This window comes from Cygnus olor, chromosome 16, assembly GCF_009769625.2.
Source record: "Cygnus olor isolate bCygOlo1 chromosome 16, bCygOlo1.pri.v2, whole genome shotgun sequence".
NCBI classification, from domain to species: domain Eukaryota; kingdom Metazoa; phylum Chordata; class Aves; order Anseriformes; family Anatidae; genus Cygnus; species Cygnus olor.
In genome coordinates this window covers 6,935,442-6,951,406 of record NC_049184.1, presented here as the reverse complement: position 1 = coordinate 6,951,406, position 15,965 = coordinate 6,935,442, and the positions used below count along the sequence as shown (strand labels likewise).

Below are 15,965 nucleotides of genomic sequence, written 5' to 3'. Positions count from 1 at the left end.
CTAAAGTTAGATGGAAAAGTTAGGAATTAAAATTAAAATGTTGTGGCTTTTTAGGTTGGTAAACAGCCAGTGCTTCACTTAAAGCATAGGCAGGGTTTTACCAGCACTTAAAATGAGGTTACGTTTACTTATGTGACTAGTAGTAGATAGTTTTTTGCATGGCTAGAGGTCAAAAACTATGCTCTTGGTTCCTTGTCCCTGACCTGTAGGTTGTAGGGAGTCACTTCTGTATCTCACTGAGTAACACAGCCTAGTCTCAAGTCCCCTGTTTAAAAAAAAAAAAAAAAAAAAAAGGCAGAAAGGTACAAAGGAAGATATGTCGGTGGCATGGAATGTTTATGCAAGTGAAATCTCTCTTTTTTTTTTTTTTTTTTTTGGTAAATGCAGCCAACCATTAAGGGTGATTGACAAAGAATTTGATGAGCCTACACTGTATGTATACAGTATTTGTAATCCTAGGAACTGCCATAGGAGAGAGTAGTTGAGCCTCTCAAAGCACACCCTGGAGCCTTAACTTTCAGAGATGATGCGAATGATTCAAAGTTTTCTGTGGTGTTGGTTTCATTTGCAGATGGCTGGCCTGCAGACAGGAAGGAAAATCTATTCCATCAATGAGGACTTAGTCTTCCTACGCCCATTTTTGGAAGTGGAAACCATCTTAAACCAGTCCTTCTGCTCACGAAGGCCACTTCGGCTTCTGGTAGCCACCAAATCAAAAGAGTAAGTGCAGGTTAACCTCTGGCCTCCTTGTTCACAAACAAAACTGAGCCATAAGGATTGTCATTTTGACTCAAGTGTGGAGCTTCTCGGACTCTAGTATATGTCCAAGCAAGAGCGATTTCCACCCTGTTAAAACTTGGTTTATTTTGGATGTCTGTAACTATATCAGCCCATACATTTTTTTCAATCCATTATGATATCTTATAATGAGGCTTGACCCTGCTAATGCCTTGTGCATTATTAGATTATGTAATCCCAAAATTTCCCATAGAATTGAACCTTTCAATTATCACCTGATGCTGAATTCTAGTCCAAGATGTTTTTCTAGTAGTTTCAGTAGAAAAGATCCTCAACTGGTGTTAAGTCAGTTAAATAAAAATAATAAAATTTAACAAAGAAAATCTCTCATCTGCCTTGAAGAATGGAGAGGGAGTGGATGATATCTTCATATCCCGTTATTTCTTATTTATTTCTAAACTATTTGGGTGCTTTTCTTTATACGTTTTGTTCAAAACATGGTTGTGAATGCCAGAGAAAGATGATAGAATTGCCTAGAGCTCTACCAGCCTAACTTAAAATGCTTCTTTCTCCTCCTCTTGATTTACCTGCAGGATTATTAAAATCCCAGATAGTCCTGAAGCTCTTTGCTTTCAGATACGGGGAGCAGCACCACCATATGTTCATGCAGTAGGAAGAGGTAAGTAGGAAGACTGGTACAATTAAGCTGGAGTGCATACACATATCTATGTAAGGGTAGGTGTAGATACACTAAGCAAAATACAGGTTTCTCTGTGAAACTAATTCTGAACAGGTCCTGACAATTTATTGGGTCACTAATCCTATAAACGCAAAACAAGGAATAACTTAATTCCACAATGCATTTGCATAGTGACCCTAACCTGCTTTCTTGTAAGACCACTAAGAAATGTCTTTACAGTCACAGGGAGTAAACGTTTAGAACTGAAGTGGCTGAGAAAAAGTCAAGGTGTGATACTGCCTGTTGCTTTCTCAATATTTTTGTCTGGTCAGCTACTGCTTTCTCTACTGGTTTGGATCACTGTAGTTGTGAATGTGCTATGGGATCAGCTCTTTGACAGACAGACAAAGACAAATTTTCTGATGTCGATTAAGTTATAAGGCTTGAAGGCTAAATCTCCCTTTACATTGGTTTATACTGCTATAAATTATCAATATATGACAGAGGCAAACTGTCTTACGGTCCTTTTAAAAGGAGAAAACACACTTTGACAGAGGTATTTACTACTTCCATAACTGAGGTAGCTAGAAAGATTCTCCTTTTTTAGGATTTTGCTAACAAAAGACAAATCACATTTGGAATAAAACTGCAGGAATTTTAACCTATGGTGCCTTAAAAAAAGTTAGTCACCTTAACTGTAGATTTCTAGAAGCTGGATTTGTTATCTGAGTCTTGTTCACATGAACCTGTAATAAATCCACTGAAATTGTTACTGCACTCTAGACTTAATCTAGCTTTAAATACATCGCAGTCTTTTTCTTAGACCCTGACGAACTCCATAACATGTAAATATTCTGTATCTTTCAAGTGCAACAAGCTGAAACATATGTAACTGTTCGCATTTAAGAACTCACCTACTGTAAGCATAAAGCTAGCAGGGCCATCCAAGAACCCCAGATGATTTCCCACAGGGTTTTCAATTTCTAGCATGAATGCATTTAGGTTGGGGGAGTCTATGTTTCCCAGCACTACAGAAAATGTGAAGGATAGACACACAATGTTTTTCTCATATGACAAAGCTTTCCTGCAATAAGTACCTAGCAAAAGCATGATTGCACTCACCTGGCTTTTATTCCTACTCTTCTTAACCAGAAACCCTTTTCAACCTTCTCAGCTTTCTGTTCCATAGACAGATGGCTTTACTGTCTAACTTCCTGCTGTTGCTTTTTCAGGGTCTGAGGCTGCAGCTGTAGGCCTTCATCCAGGGCAGTGTATTTTAAAAGTCAATGGAAATAATGCATCCCATGGAAATTATATGGAAGTTCTGGAGCACTTCACAGCATACAGGACGAGGCAACAGGAAGTACTGGTATGAATACAAAACCTCAAAGGAAGTACATTAATTCTTCCCCTTCTATGTTTTTATTCTCTCTAAATATTCATAAAGCAACTTCCACAAGTCTCTTTCAACTTGCTCCCATGCCAAGGTCCTAGTGTAACCAAGGGAGCTGATTACAGTCAACCCCAGTTGCAAAAACGTCTGCAAATAGTATGTGTGTCAGTTCATACTCTACTAAATATTATTAACTATTTGCTAAGACTAGAAATGCATCCAAATAATGATCCAGAATTTATACTCTCTGAAGTTCAGAGGAACACTGGGACAATGTTGATATTGCAGCCAACGTAGAAGATATAAAACTGTAAGCTAGATTCACTTTTGTAGTCCAAGCTTATACAGATCAAGCATTTTTTTGAGGTCAGAGCTGAAGCCTGTATCTCTTGAAAGGGATTGTACCAGTGGGTGTACAGAACACATGAAGATGCTGAGGAGGACAGAGTTCAGCAAGCAGCATCCAGTGCGTATCTGAATGGCAGCCATCCTGGGTCCAGCAAAGAAGACTCTTCACTGGAAGGAGGTGAAGAAGTGGATCCCCTTCAAAATAGCCAGCAGGAATCAGGTAAAGATTCTTATGGGGGAAGGAAACCTAGGGAAGATTTGGGGGCTTCAGGAAGAAAAACTTCAGTAGAAATATAAAGTGTAACGGTTATTATAGAATATTTCTTGTGTTGGTAAAGCTTTGTAATAAAATGAGGTCTGCCAAAAGAAGTATTCCTATGCTGCAGTTTATTTGGGAGAAGAAAAAAATTGAGATACGCGTAGAAATTATACCCCTGCTAAAGGCATATACTCTGTCCTGAACAGAAAACAGGATTTTAGAATTACTAAGTGGATTCCTAGATTTCTGTTTCCTGCCCGTGTCCTAGAGAACCCTTATAAGTATCAATCTAATTTATTATTTAGATAGAGGAAAAAATCTACTGCTCTATCTGCTTTTTATTTGCTGTTACAGCCCTGGTCCCATTGTAAATTACTAAGGTCTTGCATGCTTAGGTAGGAACGAACTGGAGTTACTTAGCTGATAACTTTGATATCAAGCCATGGACCAGTATAATTACAGAGTGTCGTAGAGCTGGGTCAGCATATACTCCACTGGAAAAACAATTTCATGGAGCAAGGCCCTCTCTTTGCCACATGTAGTAATTGATATGCCACTACATGTTAAGCTACTCAATAAGGCCTGCAGGAGACTCTTACCTAGAGCTGCGTATCGTTAACTGGCCTTCACAGAGCTAGGTAGGGTACAAAACCAGGTTAACATGATGGTAAAGCAGGTTCCTCAATTTGACGTGGTAGCTGCGTGGTTTCTGCTATAGGCTATCCCAAACAAGCGTAATGCTTATTCTTACCAGAACCTAAAAACAAAGCAGACAAAGCTGTGAGCACATCTCAGGGCTTGCACAATTTAGCTTGTGAGAGGCAGATGTAGATAACCTATGTAACATATACTAATGCTCTAATCTTCACTTGCTGTAGTGACTTTATTTGCCTGAAGCAGAAGTGTTTACACACTGGCAAAACGAGGATCCTAGGAAGCACTGTTGATGTTTTTCAGTTTGTTGCGCCCCATACAAAAGGAACAGCTCCTGTCCCTTCTGGTCTTTACAAGAGAGACAGTTTCTGGGATGGAAAGGCAGAGCAGTTTTACAACCATTTGCTCAGGCACAGCAGTTTCAGAACCATTTACTAGCCCTGGCAAACCAGGAATTTATGGACATTGGGAGCTAAAGAGAGAAAGTCTGGAATTAACTCCATTTAACTCCATTTAAATGATTCTGATCTGGAGGAAGTTTTCAGAGCACATTAACCGCTGCGTCAGCAAAAGGTGGGAGTATATGTCTTCCAACTTGGAAAAGTGTAATTCATACAAAATACTATTCTACCTTCACGCTGTGAGCTTATTTGGAAATGTAGCTGTTAGGGGAGAACACTGAAGCCAGATTCACTCTGAAGGACTGAGCCTGGACTCTCTGTATGCCATTGGCAACTTCCCTAAGAACAGCTGCACACCTGTGCAAATACCAGGTACGGCCTGGTGAGCCTGCGAGTCTGATGGCCATCACAGTGCAGCTCTGCAGTGGAAAAGCTGGAGCAGTGCCCTGGTAAAAGCATGTCAGCAGTCGTCTGGCAAATCTCAGTCTGACTAGAATTTAAGCCTGTTCTCTGGTGACAACAGCATTGCCTGTGTTTAAAAATGCTATCTCCTCACCCCTGCCCTGCCCTGCCATCTCAGTCTTACAATTGCACAGAAAATGCATCTGGAGCACTTCCCAAAACTCGGACAGAAAAGTGGCGTTCTTCCAGAGGGTTGTTACAGACAACAAGACTCCGAGATTAACATACTTCACTTCCCTTTGAAAGCTTCGGCTGGGGACTGTGTGTCCGAATGCTGAGCAGAACTAAAAGGGGGGTGTCCTGTGCATGGATGTGTGCGTGCACACGTAGAAGAACATCCGAACACGGACTGGAGCATGTTATTGTCTAAACCTCTACTACAGTCCCCAGTAGTGGCCAACAGCAAATGTCTTCCTCAGAATACCCTCCCAGCCTCTAGCAGTCTGTGGTTCAGAGACTCCTTGAGCCAACGGTTGTGTCTTTGAGCCTTTGCATTTAATAGCTCTCACCAGACTTCTCTTCCCCACGCATGTCTGTATTCATGTGTGCTGCCAAATGCCTCTTATGACTTAATTTTGTTTCCAGCCCAGATACAACAGACCATCAGCTCTCCACTGATCACTGGTGAAGAAACACCTCTCATTAGCCTGACTGTGGATAACACCCACCTGGAGCATGGGGTGGTATATGAGTACGTCAGCAGCGCAGGAATCAAATCCTTTGTCCTAGAGAAAATTGTGGAACCAAAAGGTTGCTTCAGTCTCACCGCAAAGGTACCTAGCCATGTACATAGTCATCTCCGCTCCTAAACAGAACAGGGAAGCTAATAATACAGGCATTTCTCTGGTACTTGGGTTGGCACTTTGGATGAGACAGCACGTAGTCTCCTCAAACCTGCCTGGAGCTTTCCTCATTAGAGTGCTCCAGCTCCTACTAGCTCTTGTTTGGTATGGGAAAGTCAGCAAATGTTTCCTGGGTTTCAGCTGTTGAGGTAGAGAGAGGGAAGGAAGCCTCTCTGTGGAACTAAAGGCTTTGGAACTCTTGCTATTTTCTGTCTGGTAATGTACTCTTTGTTGATACTGAAGTTTAATCCTTTCAGGCAAGAATTTGCTTTGCTTCAGAAAAAAAAAATCAAGCAGCTTTTTCCTATCTGATGGACCGGATGGATTGCTAAAGGAAGGAGACAGAAGTGCTGCTGTTGGAAATCAGCAGTGTCTAGTATCTTGATCCATTTATATACAATAATAAGATAATAGTAAATGTTTCTGCCACATGCCAGTAACATTATAGTTATGCTCCATGAAAATGAAAGTATGCCTGAGTCAGGTTACTCTGACAGTGCCCAGTGGATATTTTGAGCAATTAGTTGTTCTGAAATTTTCAGAGGTGTTTTATGTGTTTGAGGATTAGACATGAAAATGGTTCTTGGGTGGTGATAAAGGCAACTTGTTCTGAAGGCATCTTTACTCAGCCATGAGTAGGCTGCCTACTCTATACAGGATCTACCATTTATTTAGTGGAATTTCCCCTCGCTGTCAAGTCTCGTATAATTGACATCCTATCTTTTTTAGATTTTAGAGGCCTTTGCTGCAGAAGACAATCACTTCGTAAGGAATTGCAAAAGGCTTATATCCCTAAGCAGTGCGGTGGCCACCATGCCCCAGTATGAATTCCGGCAGATCTGTGACACTAAGCTGGAAAGCATTAGCAGAAGGCTTGCAAACTACCAAGAGGTACAACCGTACTAGTTATTGGTGAAGTCTCAAGACAATACTCTGATAACTGGATATGGTATTCTTTATTAGTGAATCCAAATTGCTTTACAGATAGGTGTCCTTGTGGCATGAAAACAGCTCTGTACGTTAATCAAATTGCAAGTTCCTAGGAAAAAGGACTTAATCTGTAAACCACTCCTTTCAGCTTGTCAGAGCTGTGAGCTGGAAAATATTCTTCCAGGTTTATCTCCACCACATCAGTGTATAAATATGGCCACAACAGAACGATCAGTGTCTGATTTGTAGAATTAATATGAACATAAGTACAGTGTGTCAAAGTGTGAACAAAGTGTGGTCTTTTGTGCAGTAGCTACCTGTGCTGTTTGAAAAGAGGGCCCTAGAAAGTGCTGCTAATTATTTTCATTTGCTGTTTAATAGGCATTTTACGGGGAATGTGATATTCCAGCTGCAGCACAAATCACATGATCTGAATAGGAGGCAGGAAGAGAAAGAGATTGTCTGTGTTGCAACCTAATTTTTTGCAAGTGAGTAAGCACATGCTTGCTTTATCTCTCCCAGTTTGCAGATGGATTGAAAACAAAGGTGAGCCCAGCCTTCAAACAAGCCATCATGGAACCACATTCCCTCAACAGCATGGATTTCTGTCCCACCAACTGCCATATTAACCTCATGGAGGTATCATACCCCAAAAACACTACCTCAGCAGGGAGGTCGTTCAGTATTCGCATTGGACGGAAACCCTCTATTATTGGTCTTGATCCAGAACAAGGTGATAATTAATTTTCAAATCTCACTGATTTTACTTGCATAGAAAGTTGTCTTTCCACTGCTCAGAAAAGTCAAAATTAGTTCCAAAGGAACAGTCTCACCAGTATGCTTTTTTCTTGCCTAAAATATTATAGTAAAATGACAGCCTGCTTGTGTAGTAAAATAGTAATGTCTTTATGCACACAAAGGCTTCAGGTCAAATGTTCTACTAGCTAAGCAGTGTGATCATATCATGATAAATTAATTGTCTGGGGACTTAGCAGAACTGACTGAAAAAGTAAATGAGGGCTAATAGTGCTAGAAAAGGTAGTTCCATACTGTGAAGAGAGGCTACATTCAGGTGGAAAATATCAGGTCAATCAGATTGTAATACCATTTCCTTTTGTCATTACTAAATAAATTCCATATATTGGAGCTGGAAGTCTACTCTGTCAAGGGGATCTACTTCTGATAAACAGCTGCTGCATAGCACTTATCCTGCAACCTGAATATTAGCGTTCCAACATTTCCTCATCATGGTCTCTCATAATGTGCTTCTGATTCATTGTCTGACAAGGTCAGAAAGCAGGAACGTTTGGAAGAGACACAGGGAAGTGCAAACTAACCAATCTACTGAAGAAATGGCATTGACTCTATTCAAAATGAGTCAATAAAGAAGCCCTGCTTGCTTGAGGATATTAAAATTCTATAGTATTTTAAATATGACCATACCACAACTGTCAGCATTTTAAAATGAAAAAGTATTTTATTTATCTTCTGTAATGACATCATCCTATTTCTTTATAAGTGTGTGTGTGTGTATGTAAACGTCTGTAATGCTGGAATATAATACAGACCAACTCCTGAGAGCTTGAATTCATTAACATTTCAACAAATGCTTTTGGATATTCAAATAGACAATGGGGATAGGATAGGGGTGCACACTTGCTGTCATTACTCCCAGAATTTAACTTGTTTCTGGACTCCAGTGAATTCAAAATATCTAGTTGGCATGCCAGGAAAAACAAAAAAGTAAAAAATAATAAAAAATAAAAATAAATGTTTTTGTCATGAAATATAATTATATAAAATAATTATGTGATTTTTTTTTTTCCTATTAAAATTCCATGTACCCTAAACTAGCATTACTATGATGGATTGCAGAAATTCATGAGAGCCATACTAACTAGACTCTTTAATGTTTAGTAGGTACCATAAATCCAGTCTCATATACTCAACATTGCATCACCACTATGGCTGCACCATCCTGGAGATGTCTGACCCCAGAAGATGGAGATCTTGATGGTAGCTTTGGCCAGCAGAATGGAGGAACAAGTCAGGAAGAAAGGGGACTCAGTTTTCTACTCAGACAGGAAGATCGGGAGATACAGGACTCATACTTGCACCTTTTTAACAAACTTGACATTGCAGTGAAGGAAATGAAGCAATATGTCATTCAGATAAATAAGTGAGTAAAGAATCCAGTATGCTCTGCAGAGATCACTACTATCAAAACGGAGGCATTAACCCCAGAAACCTCATTATGCCTATTGGCCCTGACTGTTCTACTCTTATTATACTTGCTTATTCACGTGCCACTTGCATTACAGCTCGCTGCTAGTTATGAAGTGTCAAACCTACCCCATGGAGATCCACCAATGTGTATATATATAGTATACATATTATTGCTCCTAAACAGCCACTGTTTTGCTTAATACATGTTATATTCTCAGATAAGAGTGTCTTAGGTTCCAACAGTGGTTTTGGAACTCTGAATGGACAGTGTCTAGCCTGGAGGTTTTGTCTGTCCTAAGGTAGACTAAACAAAACTCATGATTTCTAGCAGCTTTCTCTTTGGCACCTATGTTCTTCTTTCCCCTTTTCACCTTTTTATTTTCCTCCTCATGGATCTTCTGGAAGTAGTAATGAAGGATTTGAGTCTGTGTATTGGGCATAACTGGAAGGGTTTTGCTAGCAGGTGCTGCAGGGGTGATCAATGTGGGATGAGGCCACAGCTGTTTCCAGCCTTCTCACTGACAAAAGAGAAAAAAGCCCATTGTTCACCAAAACTTCAACTGACCGGAAAGCATGTGGTGGTGCCTTGGCTCAAACATACTTCAAAAGAACAATAGCTGCTGGGGAGTCTGTGAGCTGAGGCAGCACCCCAGAGGAGAAACCCAGTGCCTGGGATGGGAAAAGTGTAGGCTGTTGAATATGAAATAGAGCCCTTGCCATTGTTAGAATAATTAAATTGTACCTTATGGAGGTACAGTTATCTGCAGAAACTGGAGCTTTTGTGAACTGAGATTAACAGATTTCAACAAACCCCTCTCAGATCTCACACTTTTACATAGCTGTAGTCCAGGTACAAATACTGGCAAGGTTGCCTCTGATTTCACATAGCTGAATTGCAGGATTAGTCTTTTGTGAGGCTGTTTACCGGTCCCTGAGAACCAAATGTTTTCCTTCTGCAGACTTTTGTCCACCATAACGGAACCTACAGAAGGTGGTGCCTGTGAGCCACCATCCACTGAGGAGACATCTCCACCTTCCCTGGGAACAGAAGAGAGTGATCCTGATAAAGCTGAACATGGTGGCATCAAGAAGGTCTGTTTCAAAGTTTCGGAGGAGGACCAGGAAGACTCAGGACATGACACAATGAGTTTTAGAGACTCCTACAGGTTAGTCTGAAGAAAGATGTGTCGCTTTTATCATGTTAAAATAATGTTTTGAAGTTCTAATCCACGTCTGGATTCAACAAGCAGTAGGCTGTCTGTGGTTTTCTACCCAAACCAACACACTTGTAACATGAACTCTTGCTAAAGTTATGTTGTACTACTTGCGGTTCTTTTCCTCATCTCTGTTTGTCTTATTTTCTCTCAATGTTGTAGTAGTAAATGACAAATTGATAGATCAGGATTATTTTCCTAGAGCATATTATCCACTGTTTACACCAGCAGGTACATCCTGCATGAATAAAACAGGCAGGTATCAATCTGAAGTTTCCAAAGTGTGGTACACGTGCACGAGTGTGGTGCCTTTCTCAATGGTTCTCTAGCAAGACATCGTGTGATCTTAATCTGAACAGTGCGTGCAGGTTACATCTGTGGAAGGGAAGCAACTGAAGAGTACAGGAATCTAAGTCTTGTCTCAAGTATGCATCCCTTGTTCTGCCATGAGGTTAAACCTCTCTTCATGGGGCTCCGTGATGAGGATTGATGAATTGCCATGTGATTCCTCCTAGCAGAGAGGAGGTCCAGACTTCAGCAAGCTGTATCTTCATTCTTGTTACAAATGTTTTCTCAGAGCTTTCTAGGAATTTTATATTCTTGGAGTTATGTAAACAGAGATGCACATCAAGTAAGAGGCTGCTGCACTTGATTTCTTTAACTACAACATCAACATTCTCTCTCTGAGCTGAGTTTTACCTGGTGCTGAAACGTGCTGCTCACGTAAGGCTTGAAATCACAGTGAGCAGCAGAGAGAAAGCACCAAAACCCAGAAGACCTGACATCTTCAGCAGATGCTAGATTTTCACTGATCTGATGACCCTCAGAACGAGCTTTAATATATCCTGATTGGCTTTTCACAGATCTTGGAACTCTTGGTTGAGGTTTTCCAGATAGACATCCATTGTCATCCCTGGTGCCATCCACACTCCTCCTGAGTGACCACCATATGTTCACCAGATAATCAGACATCCAGCTACATTAGTCCCTTGAAAATACCACCCTAACCCACTTAAAGATTAGGACTAGTCTTCCGGAGTTTGAATATATGAAATAATGTTAGTTTCCAGTCAGTCAGTAATCCTGTAGTAAAATTTATTTACTTAGCAAAGTATTCACGCTTGCTATAGTTATTTCACTACATTTACTACCAAGAGGACATAATACAACAAAAAAACTTTTCTCATGCCAAAATGCCAAATATCATGCCAAACTGCCAAAATACCAACACTTTTAGAATATTAAATAAAATAAAATAAATAGGTCTAATATGACTTTCCCTTCTATACCATATAGCTGTGAACTACAGAAGCTCAGCAGGGTTTGCAGACTGTTCGGTCTTATAATAGCTGCTATTGTAAGGTGTGTTTTTTTTTCCATTCAATTCTGCAAACAATTTTCCCAGAAGATTACGCCACTGAGAAACAGAAATGGGCATTCATTTTTTATTTTTATTTTTAATGTGCCTTTGAAACCACAAAGGCAAATGTTTATTCAGGTGTCTCTAAATCTTGTTTTTGAGACATTATTGACTGCTGCTTCTCCTGGAATATTTGCTGCTGACGAAAATCTCACACACTCCAAGTCTGTGTTTCGTGGGAGGAAACATTTCAAAACTTAACTTCTCAAGAAATGGAACAAGTTGCAATCATGTCTGACCATTGCAATTTTATATCCCTAATAGGCCGTTTTGACATTCATAGTAAGGCCAAAGCCTTTCCTATACAAAGGAGTAAAGAGACTTTATAGTGAGTTAGGAGGATTAGAATAACCTGAATGAACGATGCACCTTTGAAACTTTCATGCTGCTACAGGCGTGACTCTTCACCTGGTGGTGTTTTTTTATACTGCTGCAAATGTTAATATGTTACAGTTATCAGGACTGCAGAAAGGACAGAATCAGAATAGTTTACACTGGAAGGGACATCTGGAGCCCACATGGTCCAGTCTCTCTCTCAGAAAAGGACAAAGATCGGTTGCACAGAGCCTTGTGCAGTTGGATATTGAACATCTCCAAGGACAGCAAACATCCAGTCAGTACAGGACCAGAACCAGCAGTTAAAATGCTGAGATCTGCGCTATCTATTCGTTGTGCTAGATTTAAATCCACACATGTGCTCTGAAGCTGCTTTATTGAAACGTGAAGTATTTCTTTCATTTTTAATAGGAATCCCAATTGTGAACACTTTAGTTTAAATGGTTTCTATAATTGCAGCTGATCTATTCTGAGTAACACAGTGGTATCAAAAACAGCGTCTGTGGATCTGTCACTTGCTCCAGAATTTTACACATAAATGTAAGATGAGAAAGATTATTCTGTCTTATCTTTATTAGACAGGCAATTAAGCATATATTGCAAGTAATTGTTATTCAAGGGGGAATAAAATGTATTTTAATAGTGTGTAATTTAAGTGGAGGTGGCACAGACTGATATCCATTGCCTTTTTGATCACTTTTAGGAAGTTGTGGTTAGTGTAAACTGAACATTAAACAGAGAGATTCATGCTACAATTTTCTATGTATGCATCAGCCAACATTGGCATGAAGACAGCTGAAGTGACTCTTTGGCTTCCTAAAGCAGTTTTAGGATCTGCCATGCCTGATTTTCCAATGGTATAGATCCCTTAAATTTTTGTCCCAACTTCAGTATCTGTGCTACTACAGCTTCAGTTTATGCTGGATCTGGTATCCTAAGAACTGGTAACGACTGTTGAGTTCAGTGAACTCATAGTTTAATTATTTCTCCCCTACTCCATGCTCCTAGAAAAAGTTTAATGATGCAGCCCAAATGAGGTCATGGTGGGAAATGTATTTTCATTATTTATAGGATCCAGACAATATTAAGCATTGAGTGGTCACCACAAATGGAGAAAGATATTCTATTACAATGCCAGCCTGTGAGGCCTTGCTTAATGGTTGTTTTGCAAGTACTTAGGCTTTCTTTTGTGTGCACATAAGAAGAGAATTTGTCATGGGGATTATTACAGTGTTAATAAAAACAGAATGATGGTATATCATAGACTGGGTGTAAGGACAGTTTTTTTTTTCAATCACCTTTGCTTTTCTTTCCAGTGAATGTAACAGTAACCGTGATTCAGTGTTGTCATACACCAGTGTACGGAGTAATAGCTCTTACCTGGGCAGTGATGAGATGGGATCAGGTGAGTATATGCACAGGTAACATGCCAGACTCCTTAGCAGAGGTGACAAGTTTTGCTGATTATAAGCACTTGCATGTTTAAATAGCAAATGTGGTTTCTTCAAAACAAATCACAAAAATATGAAAAGATAGAGATTTGTTCTTTTTCTAAAGAACCAAAGTAAATTTGGAATATGGAAGAGCTATTAAACATTTTTGTTATGTGAAAAATCCTGAGTATTTTGATCTAAGAATAAGAAATAAAGCAGCAATCATTTTTTACCCACTCTAGTATGAAGTTGTGCTTGTGTCACCTGTGGTCTCATCCCAGATTATGTTCATAAGACAGTTAAAAGTTTTTCATCTTTCTTTCTTAGGAGATGAGCTTCCCAGTGATATGAGGATTCCTTTAGACAAACAAGATAAACTTCACGGCTGCCTGGAACACCTTTTTAACCAGGTACATAAAGTATTACACAGCATTGTTTTCTGTTTATCAATGTCAACACAAGAAATTGGAAGTATCTGATTGTTTAATGAAATCATATTCTGAGGGAAAGAAAACTATGAAGATTTTCAAGTACAGTGTAAGAAAGCACATTGTATGACAGTTTGATGAAGAAGTTTAGTCAGCATTCACGTTGGCGTGAATTATGTAAGCAAGGTTGAACTGACTTGTATGAAGCATTAGATTAAAGAGAAGAAATCTTTGATGAAAAAGGGAAAAGATGAGCCAAATTCTAATACTTTGCATTATCTTGATGAATCATGTTTACAGATCTCAGGAGAGCCCTCAAAGTTTAGCCAACAGATGTCTTTATAGATGTATAGCACCAGAGGAACTTTTTGTATTGTTTTTGTCTCATCAGCATGTAGATCATGCTGTGCAGAATGTTACGTTCAGTGTGGGGCTCTTGAGGTTCATGGTTATAGAGCCTTAATGCTATTTGTTAATGAAGGGGAAATTACTCCAAAATACAAATAGTGTAATGACTTTAGCATTTTTCCAGAAGAGTTCTGTTCAGATTTTCTTCCACAAGCCATTCTAACACTGACTGAAAATATTCCTACTGTAGGTTGATGCAATCAATGCACTTCTAAAAGGACCAGCAATAACTAAGGCCTTTGAAGAAACCAAGCACTTTCCAATGGACCACAGTTTGCAAGGTAAAGAAAAAGGTTGAATATATTTAGTAATGCACTTTTCTAAGACTTAAGAGATTAGCATGAATGTACACGCCATATGGCCACACAGAGTTATTAACTGTGAATCTATCCAGTTTTATATTATGAGAAGGACTCAGTGATCCTTGTGGGTCCCTTCCAACTTGGGATATTCTATGACTCTAATGGCAAGTGCCATGTCTGGCCACAGAAATTTTGCATCTTTAAAAGGTCATTTTTACATGAATTCCAGCTAAAACAGACAAAATGCTTTTCTGTTATATGCTACCGAATCCTTACAGCTCTTTCACAAGTCTCCAGATTGATCCTTTGATGTGAACACAGAGATGTATCTCAGAAGGTACAAGGTAGAGATAGTCAAACACAAGGTAAACTAACACTGAGAAGCTGATGAGGGGCTGTCCTCTGTACATCTGAGGCACCAAAAGTTTCTGCCGGAGTTTGCTTAATTCTGCTTTTCTTCAGAGGTGGTAGTAGAGTAAATTCATCCTCGCATGACACTTATTTTGAAAACTGATTCCCATAGAGAGCAAACAAACGATACCCTGTTTTCTTTCCCTCAGGGAGTATGAGGAGACTTTTGTCGTAATGGTTTTGAGGCCCACAATGTGGTTTCTTCTCTCACCGAAATACACAAGGCTTTATTTTCTGAACATTTGCTGCATTTCCTTTCCCACTTGAAATGTGAACTGCTTCCTACTATTCTAATATACTTCAGGTGCTGTAGTCATAGGCTTCCCAACCTTTCACAAACTCTGTTTTTAAGTTACAGCGGCAAACTCAAGCAGAGTTTCTTTCTTCTTCTTTTTCTTCTTAGTTTCTATGAAGTTGTTTTACATGAACTCATCTTTACAAACACATTCACACTTACATTGATTATCTGTTAGTCTTTCCATGCACTGTTGGAATAAAGTGAGGAAATAACAGACACCCTGTGTTCACTTCCTTCATTTTGTTTTGCTTAAGTGGAGTTTCATTTATTACAACTAGATTAATTGCACTGGGAGAGTCTTTAAGTTAACTCAAGTTAACTGATGATTGCGCGTTCATCACACTAAGGAACAGACAAACCCTGCTTACGTCTGGAATCCCCAGACCAAAGTGTCTCTTCAATAGCTACCATAGATGCCTTTCAGTGACAAATGTAGATTTGAATGCTGTTCCAGTTCTGTTCATGAGCAGTTATTTGGCACTGTTTTTCTGTCTGCTTACACATTTTATTGCCAACAATGGGCTTTTTGGCTTAGCTACGTAGCGAAGTCATGAAAAATAGATCCTCTGTTCTGTAATTAAATAATTAGCTGACATCAGGTGAAAGGAAGCAGAATATTTCATAACTTCTCATTAGTATTATGGGATGTGAATGCTGCAGCCAAAAAGCTGATCTGATTCTGCACAGCCCCAAACTTTAGATATGATATGCAGGCCAGTATATCAAATATGAGTCACAGAAACAGAAGGTAATTCTGTGCTGTGCGAGTAGTACAGAGCTCCC

General features: G+C 39.5%; 1 protein-coding gene across 2 annotated transcripts in view; it reads left to right on the top strand.

Moving 5' to 3' along the window:
• The window catches only part of PREX1 (phosphatidylinositol-3,4,5-trisphosphate dependent Rac exchange factor 1), a 172,406-nt gene that overhangs the window by 139,799 nt on the left and 16,642 nt on the right, over positions 1-15,965 (top strand). Inside the window, exons 18-29 of one of the 2 annotated variants that reach the window (XM_040575794.1) lie at positions 572-720; positions 1,332-1,417; positions 2,650-2,786; positions 3,207-3,378; positions 5,520-5,707; positions 6,506-6,667; positions 7,229-7,439; positions 8,624-8,885; positions 9,892-10,098; positions 13,219-13,307; positions 13,663-13,745; positions 14,362-14,452. In XM_040575794.1, coding sequence (XP_040431728.1) covers positions 572-720; positions 1,332-1,417; positions 2,650-2,786; positions 3,207-3,378; positions 5,520-5,707; positions 6,506-6,667; positions 7,229-7,439; positions 8,624-8,885; positions 9,892-10,098; positions 13,219-13,307; positions 13,663-13,745; positions 14,362-14,452 — 1,837 coding nt within the window. The remainder of the gene's footprint in view (positions 1-571; positions 721-1,331; positions 1,418-2,649; positions 2,787-3,206; positions 3,379-5,519; positions 5,708-6,505; positions 6,668-7,228; positions 7,440-8,623; positions 8,886-9,891; positions 10,099-13,218; positions 13,308-13,662; positions 13,746-14,361; positions 14,453-15,965) is intronic. The other variant, XM_040575795.1, reaches the window with a different exon arrangement.